At 47.1% G+C, this 12,913-nt stretch overlaps 1 protein-coding gene across 2 annotated transcripts in view; it reads right to left on the bottom strand.

Moving 5' to 3' along the window:
- Window positions 1–7,950: 7,950 nt before the first annotated feature.
- The window catches only part of USHBP1 (USH1 protein network component harmonin binding protein 1), a 28,566-nt gene continuing 23,603 nt past the window's right edge, over window positions 7,951–12,913 (bottom strand). For both annotated transcript variants that reach the window (XM_035121011.2, XM_035121010.2), the window contains 2 exons: window positions 11,451–11,585; window positions 7,951–10,957 (listed from right to left, as the gene is read on the bottom strand). In XM_035121011.2, coding sequence (XP_034976902.2) covers window positions 10,789–10,957; window positions 11,451–11,585 — 304 coding nt within the window. In that variant the 3' untranslated portion in view covers window positions 7,951–10,788. The remainder of the gene's footprint in view (window positions 10,958–11,450; window positions 11,586–12,913) is intronic.

Consider the following 12,913-nt stretch of genomic DNA (forward strand, 5'->3'; position numbering starts at 1 on the left):
CTTGATTCAGCTTCTGCCTCCGATTCTGGACTTCTCTCTGCCACAGACCCTCCCTACTCACTAAGCCCTGTTACCTCCACAGCTTCTGCCACCTCCTCTTCCCAGTCTCCTCCCTCTGCCTACTCATCGTCGTCCCACCACCAATCCCCAGGCTCTGAGGTTCCCTCTCCCAGCCTCGGTCTTCCGACCTGCAGTACGGGGATTGTTAGGGCAAAATTCTGGGTGCGAGAATGCTCAGCCACCCAGCTCAGCAGGCAAGGGCCTGTGGTCGTTGCGGAGTATAAAAGGAAGGAGTCCAGCCACGATCCGGAGCAAACAGCAAGGTTTATTACTCTGCAGCAGGTTCAATGCCAGACTCAACACCTCTGAAGAAGTGTGCATGCACACGAAAGCTCATACCAAAATAAAAACTTAGTTGGTCTTTAAGGTGCTACTGAAGGAATTTTTTTATTTTGCTTCGACTCAGACAAACACGGCTACTTACCTGTAACTAGACTCAACACCGTGAACAGGGCTGCAAGAACTTTTAAAAGTTCCCACCACCATCCCATAATGCACATCGAAAGCATCATACATACATCACTTGTGACGGTAAAACGTCAGAAAAGGGGAAGGTGCAAGGGGCATTAGCATACAGGTAAACAGGAGGTAAACAGGATTAACATAAGGTAACAATGCACGATGTCCCAGGACATTGATAAGCAAGTACCAGTAAGTATCTGGGAGGGGATCCTTGAGTACCTGGCGGGGGGGGGGGGGAACAATGGGTCCAGGTGTGTGTATTGCCTCTGGCTTTGGAGGGTCGGGAATGGCAGGAGATGGTACCTGAATGCATTATGGATATGCAGAGGAGCACCATCCTGGCTACGTGACCTCTTGCTTAAAGGATTATGGCTGTTCCCTGCATCCCTGAGAGTCATAGAATCATAAAATCATAGAATCATAGAGTTGGAAGAGACCACAAGGGCCATCCAGTCCAACCCCCTGCCAAGCAGGAAACACCATCAAAGCATTCTTGACATATGCCTGTCAAGCCTCTGCTTAAAGACCTCCAAAGAAGGAGATTCCACCACACTCCTTGGTAGCAAATTCCACTGCCGAACAGCTCTTACTGTCAGGAAGTTCTTCCTAATGTTTAGGTGGAATCTTTTTTCTTGAAGTTTGAATCCATTGCTCCGTGTCCACTTCTCTGGAGCAGCAGAAAACAACCTTTCTCCCTCCTCTATATGACATCCTTTTATGTATTTGAACATGGCTATCATATCACCCCTTAACCTTCTCTTCTCCCCAGCTTCCTAAGCCGTTCCTCATAAGGCATCGTTTCCAGGCCTTTGACCATTTTGGTTGCCCTCTTCTGGACACGTTCCAGCTTGTCAGTATCCTTCTTGAACTGTGGTGCCCAGAACTGGACACAGTACTCCAGGTGAGGTCTGACCAGAGCAGAATACAGTGGTACTATTACCGGTACTTCCCTTGATCTAGATGCTATACTCCTATTGATGCAGCCCAGAATTGCATTGAATTTTTTAGCTGCTGCATCACACTGCTGACTCATGTCAAGTTTGTGGTCTACCAAGACTCCTAGATCCTTTTCACATGTACTGCTCTCAAGCCAGGTGTCACCCATCCTGTATTCGTGCCTTTCATTTTTTTTTGCCCAAGTGTAGTACTTTACATTTCTCCTTGTTAAAATTCATCTTGTTTGCTTTGGCCCAGTTGTCTAATCTGTTAAGGTCATTTTGAAGTGTGATCCTGTCCTCTGGGGTATTAGCCACCCCTCCCAATTTGGTGTCATCTGCAAACTTGCTCAGGATGCCCTCAAGCTCATCATCCAAGTCATTGATAAAGATGTTGAATAAGGTTGGGCCCAAGACAGAACCCTGTGGCACCCCACTAGTCACTACTCTCCAGGATGAGAAGGAGCCATTGACGAGCACCCTTTGGGTTCGGTCAGTCAGCCAGTTAAAAATCCACTGAATGGTAGCATTGTCTAGCCCGCATTTTACCAGCTTCTTTACAAGAATATCATGGGACACCTTGTCAAAGGCCTTGCTGAAATCAAGATAGGCTACATCCACAGCATTCCCTTCATCTACCAGGCTTGCAATTCTGTCAAAAAATGAGATCAGTCCTTGGCCAGAGTCGCAAAAGGGGGTTTCATTTAGAAATACAGATACACGGTATTCATTCATAAAGAAATATGGTTACAGAGAGTCTCAGGCAACAGAGAAAGGGTAGGAAAGGGAGCCTTTATTACACAGGGCTTGATCTTGAGGGGTTTGTGTTGGTGCGATACTAGAGTGGTGTTGTAGGATCAGACGGGGTCCCCTTGAGGGCATTTGTGCCAATCTTGATTCCCAAATGAAGCCTCGTTTGGGTGACCCCCCCCCATAATATTTCCTAACAGTGATAATGGACCTGCAGTGCCTTGTTGCTGCGGGATTGCAGCGCTGCACATAACTGCTTGGAACACAAGTTTAAGTGCTTTTAAGTTACAGTTGCAAGTCCGCTGCAGGGACCCAGGTGGCGCTGTGGGTTAAACCACAGAGTCTAGGGCTTGCTGATCAGAAGGTCGGCGGTTCGAATCCCTGCAACGGGGTGAGCTACCGTTGTTCGGTCCCAGCTCCTCCCCCCCTAGCAGTTCGAAAGCACATCAAAGTGCAAGTAGATAAATAGGGACCGCTCCGGCGGGAAGGTAAACGGCGTTTCCGTGCACTACTCTGGTTCGCCAGAAGCAGCTTTGTCATGCTGGCCACATGACCCGGAAGCTGTCTGCGGACAAACGCCGGCTCCCTCGGCCTATAGAGCGAGATGAGCGCCGCAACCCCAGAGTCGGACACGACTGGACCTGATGGTCAGGGGCCCCTTTACCTTTAAGTTACAGTTGCAAGTCGCTGGAACCAGTTTAGCCTGCAAGGATATGATCCAGGCAGCTGTTCCCAATACAGGCCCTGCAGCTGAGCTTCTCCTGAGCCAAGAGAAGAGGGAGAACCGGTGCTCTTTGCCGCTCTCGCGCACTGGCAAAGTTAAGCCTCGCTGGCATTTTTGCACCTTCCCTCAGAAACGAAATTTAACCCACTGCCCTACTCTCTGCAGACCATCAAGATAGGGTGTGTGTGTGTGTGTGTGTTTCACCACACAATCATCTCTCTCTCTCTCTCTCTCTCTCTCTCTCTCTCTCTCTCTCTCTCTCTCTCTCACACACACACACACACACACACACACACACACGCTTCCCTGCCCACATTTCCATCTGAAAGCCACGCGATCCTCGAATCAGCTGCCCTTTGACACTTGGACCCTGGCTGGCGACAATGAAAAGCTTCAAAGAATGTTTGCAGGAAGGAAAATTAATAGCTTTTTTTGTCCTGTCCCCCCTTCTATCCTCGAAGATGGATTTCTCTAGCCCCCTAGCCAAGCAGAGGGAGTATCAAGAAAACATGACCGGCAGCCAGATTCCATCCTGACATGCAGGGATGATGGTCTGTGTGCAATTCCTCCCTGTATGCAGAGTTCATCCATGTATAATTCCCTCCCCCCCTTTCTCTTCCTCCTCCTCCTCCTCCTCCTCATGCATTCCTTTCCCAAAAGCTGCCTAACCATTCTACCTTCCCAGGCGATGCAAAAGTTTGCAACTGCCATGGGAATGCGGAAAAGGCCAACTAATTTTTTGTTTTCTTTGTTTGGTTTTGATTAATAAATGAGGATGTGCAAATGCAAAAAAAAGGAGGAGAGGGTATTTCACGGCCTACAGAAATGTCCCAGAGAGACACACGAGTTTTGCCGATGTCATTGTGCGACGCCTTGGAAAAAATCATAGACAAAACAGCACAGAAACGAAGCATTTGTGATGCCCAACAGCCAAGAATTTCTCATCAAGCTTTTCCTAACGTCAGCAGCCGGGGGAAAGAGTGTTGAATTTTACATTTCCTTAAAGAAGTGGTTAATTTTATTTTATAATCAATACTTTTATTATTGCTGATCATTATTGATTATTTATCGTCATTTAAAATAATCACCCGCCCTTCACCCAGAGGTCTGGGGGGGGGGGGAAGGTTTCAACCCTTTAAAACGTGGCATTAATATTAAAGCAGAATCCTAGAAACAGTTTTGCAATTGCGGAAATGTGGAGGGTGGAAAGGCAGGGCAAGGGGAGCTGTGTCATCAACATATAATAATAATAATAATAATAATAATAATAATAATAATAATAATAGTAATAGTAATACCCCACCCATCTAACTGGGTTTCCCCAGCCACTCTGGGCAGCTTCCAACATATATAAATAAAATAAAACACTAAATATTAAAAAATGTCTCTATACAGGCCTGTCTTCAGATGTCTTCTAAAGGTTGTCTAGTTACTCATCTCCTTGGCTTGGGGATTGCATAACTCCAGACCAGGCACCCCCAAACTCGGCCCTCCAGATATTTTGTGACTACAATTCCCATCATCCCTGACCACTGGTACTGTTAGCTAGGCATGGTGGGAGTTGTAGTCCCAAAACATCTGGAGGGCTGAGTTTGGGGGTGCCTGCTCCAGACCCTCCAACATTTCTCTGATGAAATTAGGGACATCCTACCTAAGGGAAAGCAGGACATTCCGGGATCAAATCAGGAACCGGAATGGCTTTTATAAATCCGGGACTATCCCTAGAAAATAGGGACACCCCTGTAGGCCACTGGAACACCCTAAAATTAGATTGCAATAAAGAAGAAGTATATGTTATTGTTAATAATAATAATAATAATAATAATAATAATAATAATAATTTATTTATACCCCGCCCATCTGGCTGGGTTTCCCCAGCCACTCTGGGCGGCTTCCAATCGAATATTAAAAACAGTACAGTGTCAAACATTAAAAACTTCCCTAAACAGGGCCACCTTCATTTGTCTTCTAAAAGTAAAATAATTGCATATTGTCTTGACATCTGACGGGAGGGCGTTCCACAGGGCGGGTGCCACCACTGAGAAGGCCCTCTGTCTGTTTCCCTGTAACCTCACTTCTCGCAATGAGGGAACCGCCAGAAGGCCCTTGGTGCTGGACCTCAGTGTCCGGACTGGACGATGGGGGTGGAGACGCTCCTTCAGGTATACAGGACCGAGGCCGTTTAGGGCTTTAAAGGTCTGCACCAACACTTTGAACTGTGCTCGGAAACGTACTGGGAGCCAGTATTACATTTCTAAAAGCCCCTGAGCGATCAAGGGCTTCAAGGAGGGAGAGCAGAGCCCGCCTGCCTGACATCTGTGTTACGCCGCCACACCCAGGGGAGATGGAGAGAGACATATCGACTCCCTTAATAAGGCAGGGGATGGGCAGACAGGGCTCAGGCTGCCTGCAAGGGTGAAGGTAGAAGCAGAGAATTGTAGAGTTGGAAGGGACCCCTGAGGGTCATTTAGCTCAACCCGCACAATGCAGGATGGAGGGGGCTGGAGGGGGGCAAAAAAGGAGCGTCAGAGGGAGAAAGCCTTTTGCAGTCGAAAAGAGGGGAAGGGTATTCCTGAAGTGATGCTCTCACAATCATCCTCTGTGCCATTTTTAAAATTTACGTCATGCCATTGCATTTATAAAGCCACGTCCCCCCCCCCCCCCGCCTTCCACATGACAGCCCTTGAGATATTTGAAGGTGGCCTTCCTATCTCCATTCAGTCTCCTCTTTTCCAGGCTAAACATACCCAGCTTCCTTCAACAGTTCCTCATCAGGCTTGGCTTCCAGACCTCGAAAATCTTAATATGTGAATCGGGAGTGTATTAAGAATGTGAAAGGCAGTCCCTATTGCGAGATCTTAAACACGCTTTCCCAAGACCTCCATCCTGCTCCAACCCCCACCCCACCCCTTCACTCTCGGCCTGACCTCCCGATTTGGGGTGGGTGTGGGTGGGGAGAGCTTGACCTCTGCGATCAGATTCCCTATATTTGGGTGCGTGCGTGGAATTTTAATTAGCATAAGATAAATCAGCCCGGAAGGGGGGAATCGAGTCTAGCAGCGTGGGAGGAGGGGATAGAAAGGCAGACTAGGTTTTTTTTTGGGGGGTCAGTATGGCCACGACCCCTGGATTTGGTACCCAGCCAGGAGTCTGGTTTCGAAAACTTCTCCTTTGTGGGGGTCACTGAGTCCGTTGTCTAGCGAATATTTATCAAACCCCTGGCTCTCACCTTTGATCTTGCTGACAGCAGTGAACTTTTTTTTTTTTCAAAAAAGAGGGTTGTGGGGAGAGAGAGAGAAGGGGGTTGTCCGAGAATTCAGATGATAAGGGTCAGGAGCTATGAAGGGAGGGTAAGGGTCGGTCAACTCCTAGGAAGCAAGAAGAAAAAAATCAAACCAGGGGTTTGATTTATTTGTATATTTATTATTATTTTTTTCTCTTGACTTCAGTGTTTTATTTGCATTGGGTCTCATCCAGCAAAGCTTGACTTACAGTAGAAAAATGGACCTAAGGCAGTCGTTTGTCATGGATGCTTTTGTTGAGATTCCTGCATGGCGGGGGGTTGGAATAGATGACCCCTGGGGGTCCCTTCCAACTCCACAATTCTATGGTTCTAGAATTCTAGGGCCTACTCTAAGTAGGCCTGCTTTCGTGTGTGTGTGTGTGTGGTGTTGTGTTTAAGCCTGTTTTTTCTCAGTATGGTTGCCAGAGAAATAAATTAACAGTGGCAGAAGGTAAGGGGGGGCACCAACTGTTAGAACTGTTTTGTGTGATGTTAAAAAAAATCATAGAATCATAGTGTTTGAAGGGATCCCGAGGGTCATCTAGCCCAACCCCCTACAATGCAGGAATCTTTTGCCCAACATGGGGCTCGAACCCGCAACCCTGAGATGAAAAATCTCACGCTCTACCAACTGGTATTTCTGTATTCACCTGCTTTTGCCAACGTCTGTGTGGTTTTATTTCTGTGTCTTCGCTTGCCGACTCTTGATTGCAAATCGCTACGGGATTCTCTTAGCGGGGAGCAAGCACACGCTCATTAAACCCGAATCTCTATGTCCATCAACAACAATCTTTGGTTCCTGGTTTAACTACCGAACTGGGGATCGCGTGGAAGGTTGTTCACACTCTGAATCCACCTACTGAAATCGGAGGACAGGATTCATTCAAGGCCCATTCATTAAAATCCTTAAACCCATTGACTTCAGTAGGTCTACATGGAGTAGGACTGGCACGATATCAGTCGCAGCGCACTGACACTTGTGCAAAGGCGCCCCCTGGTGGATGTCAGTGGTTTGGCCTCTTCCTCCTCCTCTCTTTATTATTATTAGTATTTTTTGAATTTATATCTGCCCTATACCCGGAGGTCTCGGGGTGGTTCAGAGAACAAAATCAAAATGTAAAACCACAAAATATATAATCAAAACAGAAACAACTACCCAATAACTCCCGCCGTCCCCATTATGACTCTCCTGTGAAGCTTATATGGGAATTTTTTCGAGTGTATTTGGCGGAGCTTTGAGGCAGCTTCTGTACATGCCGTAGGGCAGGCACCCCCAAACTTTGGCCCTCCAGATGTTTTGGACTACAATTCCCATCATCCCTGACCACTGGTCCTGTTAGCTAGGGATCATGGGAGTTGTAGGCCAGAACATCTGGAGGGCAGCAGTTTGGGGGTGCCTGCCGTAGAGGGAAGCGAGGGGCAGGTGGGGCTCATCCACCTGGGATGGGAGCCAATCTAGGAGAAGGAAAACTCTGACGCTAAACCTCTGCTGCCTTGCAGGATATTTTCAGGAGAAGGAAAGCCTAAGGCAGGCACAGGCAAACTCGGCCCTCCAGATGTTTTGGGACTACAACTCCCATCATCCCTGACCACTGGTCCTGTTAGCTAGGGATGATGGGAGTTGTAGTCCCGAAACATCTGGAGCAGGCATCCCCAAACTGCGGCCCTCCACATGTTTTGGCCTACAACTCCCAACTGGCCTAAGGAGTAAATCTTACACAAATCCGTAGAGTCCCTAAGGCGGTTGGAGGGTGCCTTGTCTGCCTCCCTCCAGCAACTCCTGCAGCCAAGTTGGTGCCAAACGTCTTGCCCTGCTTTTCTTTGGGCCACATCAGTGAGCCCTAGAGGCAGGTCTTGTCGTCTGGGCAGCCCAGGACCTCCATGCCCACTGGCCAGGCTTGCGCCCAAGGGAGGGCCCTTCGGTGCTGCGAATGCAGCAGTTTGGCTTCACCCCTGAAGACGCACTCCATTGCCTCTAGAGACAGATGCCAACCGGAAAACTTTGTTGGCTTATGCAGTGGTACCTCGGTTCTCAAATGCCTTGGTGCTCAAACGCCTTGGTTTCCAAATGCCAAAAACTCGGAAGTAAGTTTTCGAACGTTTTTCGGAAGCCGAACATCCGATGCGGCTGTCGGCTATTGTTTCCGGGGCACCTGCACCAATCAGAAGCTGCGCCTTGGTTTTCAAACATTTCAGGAGTCAAATGGACTCCCAGAACGGATTAAGTTTGGCGCTTTTGTTTTTGCTGTTTATTTTGCATTTTTGTTTTTGAGGCCGTTTTGGTTCATTCGTTTTTGTGACTGTGTGCAACCCAGTTCAGCTACTGATTGATGGATTGTGTGACTGTGGAAATGGATAAAAGCCCCCCATCCAAACAATGACTATCAATAGTGCAGGTAAGGAAAAAAAAGAATTTTAATTTTTATCATCTACAATACTGCCTTATTTATTTTATAGTACAGTACATTGCTTTAATTTTATGGATCGATGGTCTCGTTAGATAGTAAAATTCATGTTAAATTGCTGTTTTAGGGGTTGTTTTTATAAGCCTGGAACAGATTAATCCTTTTTGCATTACTTTCTATGGGAAAGCACACCTTGGTTTTGGAATGGACTTCTGGAACGGATTCCAAAGGTACCACTGTATCGTCCTGCTTCCATTTGCGTCAGGAAACAAGGGAAGCGTTTGTAGTAAAGTCATACCCTCCAACATTTCACAGATGAAAATAGGGGAATCCTACTCCATAATAATTCAAAAGCATCCATTCTTTGGCGATCAGCCTTCTTTATGGTCCAGCTCTCACTTCCATCCATCACTACTGGGAAAACCATAGCTTTAACTATACTAACCTTTGTCAGCAAGGTGATGTCTCTGCTTTTTAAGATGCTGTCTAGGTTTGTCATTGCTTTTCTCCCAAGAAGCAGGCGTCTTTTAATTTCGTGACTGCTGTCACCATCTGCAGGGATCAAGGAGCCCAAGAAAGTAAAATCTCTCACTGCCTCCATTTCTTCCCCTTCTATTTGCCAGGAGGTGATGGGACCAGTGGCCATGATCTTAGTTTTTTTTTATGTTGAGCTTCAGACCACATTTTGTGCTCTCCTCTTTCACCCTCATTAAAAGGTTCTTTAATTCCTCCTCACTTTCTGCCATCAAGGTTGTGTCATCTGCATATCTGAGGTTGTTGATATTAATTTCTGGCAATCTTAATTCCGGCTTGGGATTCATCTAGTCCAGGCTTTCACATGATGAATTCTGCATGAGAGTCCCATGGGCTGCAAGATCAAACCTATCCATTCTGAAGGAAATCAGCCCCGAGTGCTCACTGGAAGGACAGATCCTGAAGCTGAGGCTCCAATACTTTGGCCACCTCATGAGAAGAGAAGACTTCCTGGAAAAGACCCTGATGTTGGGAAAGATTGAGGGCACAAGGAGAAGGGGACGACAGAGGACGAGATGGTTGGACAGTGTTCTCGAAGCTACAAACATGAGTTTGACCAAACTGCGGGAGGCAGTAGAAGACAGGAGAGCCTGGCGTGCTATGGTCCATGGGGTCACAAAGAGTAGGACACGACTAAACGACTAAACAACAACAACTCCATAATAATAATAATAATAATAATAATAATAATAATAATAATAATAATGTTATTATTTATACCCTGTCCATCTGGGTTGCCCCAAGCACTCTGGACGGCTTCCAACAGAAATGTAAAAACAAAACAGAACGTTAAACCTTCAAAACTTCCCTATCCAGGGCTGCCTTTAGATGTCTTCTAAAGGTTGTCTAGTGCAGTGGTTCCTAACAGGTGGTCCGGGGACCCCCAGGGGTCCGCGAGCTATGCCAGAGGGGTCCTCAAGATGCTATTAGAATAAAAAATATATTAAATATATTTCGTATGATAACAGATTTTTTGTTTTGGCCGCTTCCTGCATGAGCAGAGTCTAGCACAAAACTAGAATTAGATAGAGGCAGTAGTTCTGCTGTATGCCGTTAGGTGGCGCTTTACAAACACTACTGTTTTGCAAAGAGGCAGCGCGCGCATTCTGCTAATGCTCACCTCCCCAAGATGCTTTGCGCGCGTCGGCTTCATTTGTGCGCTACTGCGCAGGTACCCTGTCTTCTCCATTCCCCTCCCTCCCCCCTGGCGCGAGCTGCCTCTTTGCAAAACAGTAGTGTTTGTAAACAAAGCGTTGTTTTTCGCGGAAGCTACAGTTCACGTAGTTAAAAATGGACCATTGGTTAAAAAGTGGTTCGTTAAAACGACAAAGGCCTACAGATGAAGAGGAAGAACTGTAAAAAAAGTATAAATATAAAATATAAAAAGACTCTTAATTTGGCTCTCACTTTTTAATTTTAGGATTAGGAATTAATGGGGGTCCTTGTCACAATAGCGGCTCGATGAGGGGTCCTTTGAGAAAATTTTGTTGGGAACCCCTGGGCTAGTGACTTATCTCCTTCTCGGGGGGCGCATAACTCCAGACCCTCCAACATTTCTCCAATGAAAACAGGGACATGTTTAGATGCCGTTTCCCCCCCTCCTCTCCTGCCCTTCCTTCCTGGGCAAGGCTTGTGCTAAGTGGAGGCTGGGCTGCCCGCTCTGCCCTCCAACCTGTGGAGGGTTTGCACCAGCGACTGCAACTGCCCAGCCTGCCGTTGACCCATCAGACCGATCTGCGTCTCCAGTTGGTGCAGCTGGGCTTCCTGCTTCTTGCGGCTGTTCTGGTAGGCGAGGACAAGGGCACTGGAGAGGAAGGGGGAAAGGACAAAACAGTGGAGACAGACGGGATGGGGTTTAGCTTAGCATGGTCCGCACTGGCCGGCAGCACCACCTGGGACCTTCTGCAGGCAAAGCAGGTGTCCTGCACCTAAGCTGCGGCCTTTCCCAGGAAAAGAAAGCAAGCCAGTTTCTAGTCCTCTGCATAAGGAGCAAAGGAAGCTGCCTTCTTCTGAGTTGGACCTTTGGGTCTCTATAGCTCAGTTTTGCCAACACTGGCTGGCAGGACGAGCAGGGCGACATCCTTGCCAACGTTTGACCTCCTGCATTCAAAGCAGGTCTTTTCCTTTCAGGCAAAACATGATTCGAGTCCTCAGTGGTTCTGAATAGAGGGCTGGTTACCTTTTGTGAGGATTTCAGAGCAGCCGCTGGCTAGCTTGGACCAGATAAGGGGGTGCCTGGGGTCTCTCGGGGTTCAGAGGCCTTTTGGGGGAGAGGGGACCCCCCACTCCAAACTTACCTGTGTGCTTTGAAAAAGTCCCTCGTGAGCTCCATCTGCTGCGCCTCCTGGGCTCTGCTATCCTGGCTTCTCTCTTCCAGCTCAGCTAGGAGGGAGCTGATCCGATCTTTGAGCTCCTCGATCCTGCCATTTACACTAGAGGAGAACACAGAAGAAGAAGAGTTTGGATTTGATATCCCACTTTATCACTACCCGAAGGAGTCTCAAAGCGGCTAACAATCTTCTTTTCCCCTCCTCCCCCACAACAGACACCCTGTGAGGTGAGTGAGGCTGAGAGACTTCAGAGAAGTGTGACTAGCCCAAAGTCACCCGGCAGCTGCATGTGGAGGAGCGGAGGCGCGAACCCGGTTCCCCAGATTACGAGTCTACCGCTCTTAACCACTACACCACACTGGCTCTCTTGGGAATCTTGTACCTGCTGCTCTCTGCAACCGGAGCAGGCCGACGGGAGACTGATGCCCGTAATAGCAGGAGAATTTGGGGGTGTAAACCCAGTATGCGTGGCTCAGAGTAGACCCATAGATTTCAGTGGGTTGACACTCAGTTGGAGGGGGAGTTATTGGTTTGCTTTGTTCTAATAATAATAATAATAATAATAATAATAATAATAATAATAATAATTTATTATTTATACCCCGCCCATCTGGCCGGGTTCCCCCAGCCACTCTGGGCGGCTTCCAAAAAAACAGAAATTCTCGTTACGTATTTTCGTTACGTATTTGGTGTTTTTCTCTCTGGTATTGTTACGCTGCAAACTGCCCTGAGATCTACAGATGAAGGGCAGTACGCAAATTTAATTAATATTATTAATAATAATAATACTATTATTATCAATGCTTTAGCTGAGATTCCTGCATTGCAGCAGGTTAGACTCTTGGGGTCCCTTCCAACTCAATGAGTCGATGGTTCTAATAACAACTGGGATAGCTCAGTTAGCAGAGTGTGAGACTCTTAATCTCAGGGTTGTGGGTTCGAGTTCCGCATTGGGGAAATGGTTCTTGCATTGCAGGGGGTTGGACTAGATGACCCTCATGGTCCCTTCCAATTCTACAATTCTATTGATGATTATGATGATGATAGACAGTGAGGCTAGGCAATTTGGGCAGAGGGGCTCCTGCCCCGCCCCCCCCAAATTTCCACCGAGACAGCTGAGGTGCCCTTACAGAGGACTAGGCACCTTTTTGCCTACAATCCATTTATTTTTACAGTATACATTTATCCACACATTATTAATCACAATCCTCCTTGAACACTGTTTCCTCTTGATCTCTCATTCTACTGGTTAGACTCGCTGATTTCCGAGCCTGTCAGATTCGGTCGCCAGTAGTTGCATACAAAAATTTTTTTTTTTAGTGTTTAAGTATTGTTGAGAACACTTATGGTTCTGTTTCTGATTATTTATATTATCAGATGATTATTCTTATGTCTAGACTATTTTATTATTATTTCCTACATATGATTTT

Source organism: Zootoca vivipara, chromosome 6 (assembly GCF_963506605.1).
Source record: "Zootoca vivipara chromosome 6, rZooViv1.1, whole genome shotgun sequence".
Classification (NCBI taxonomy): Eukaryota; Metazoa; Chordata; class Lepidosauria; order Squamata; family Lacertidae; genus Zootoca; species Zootoca vivipara.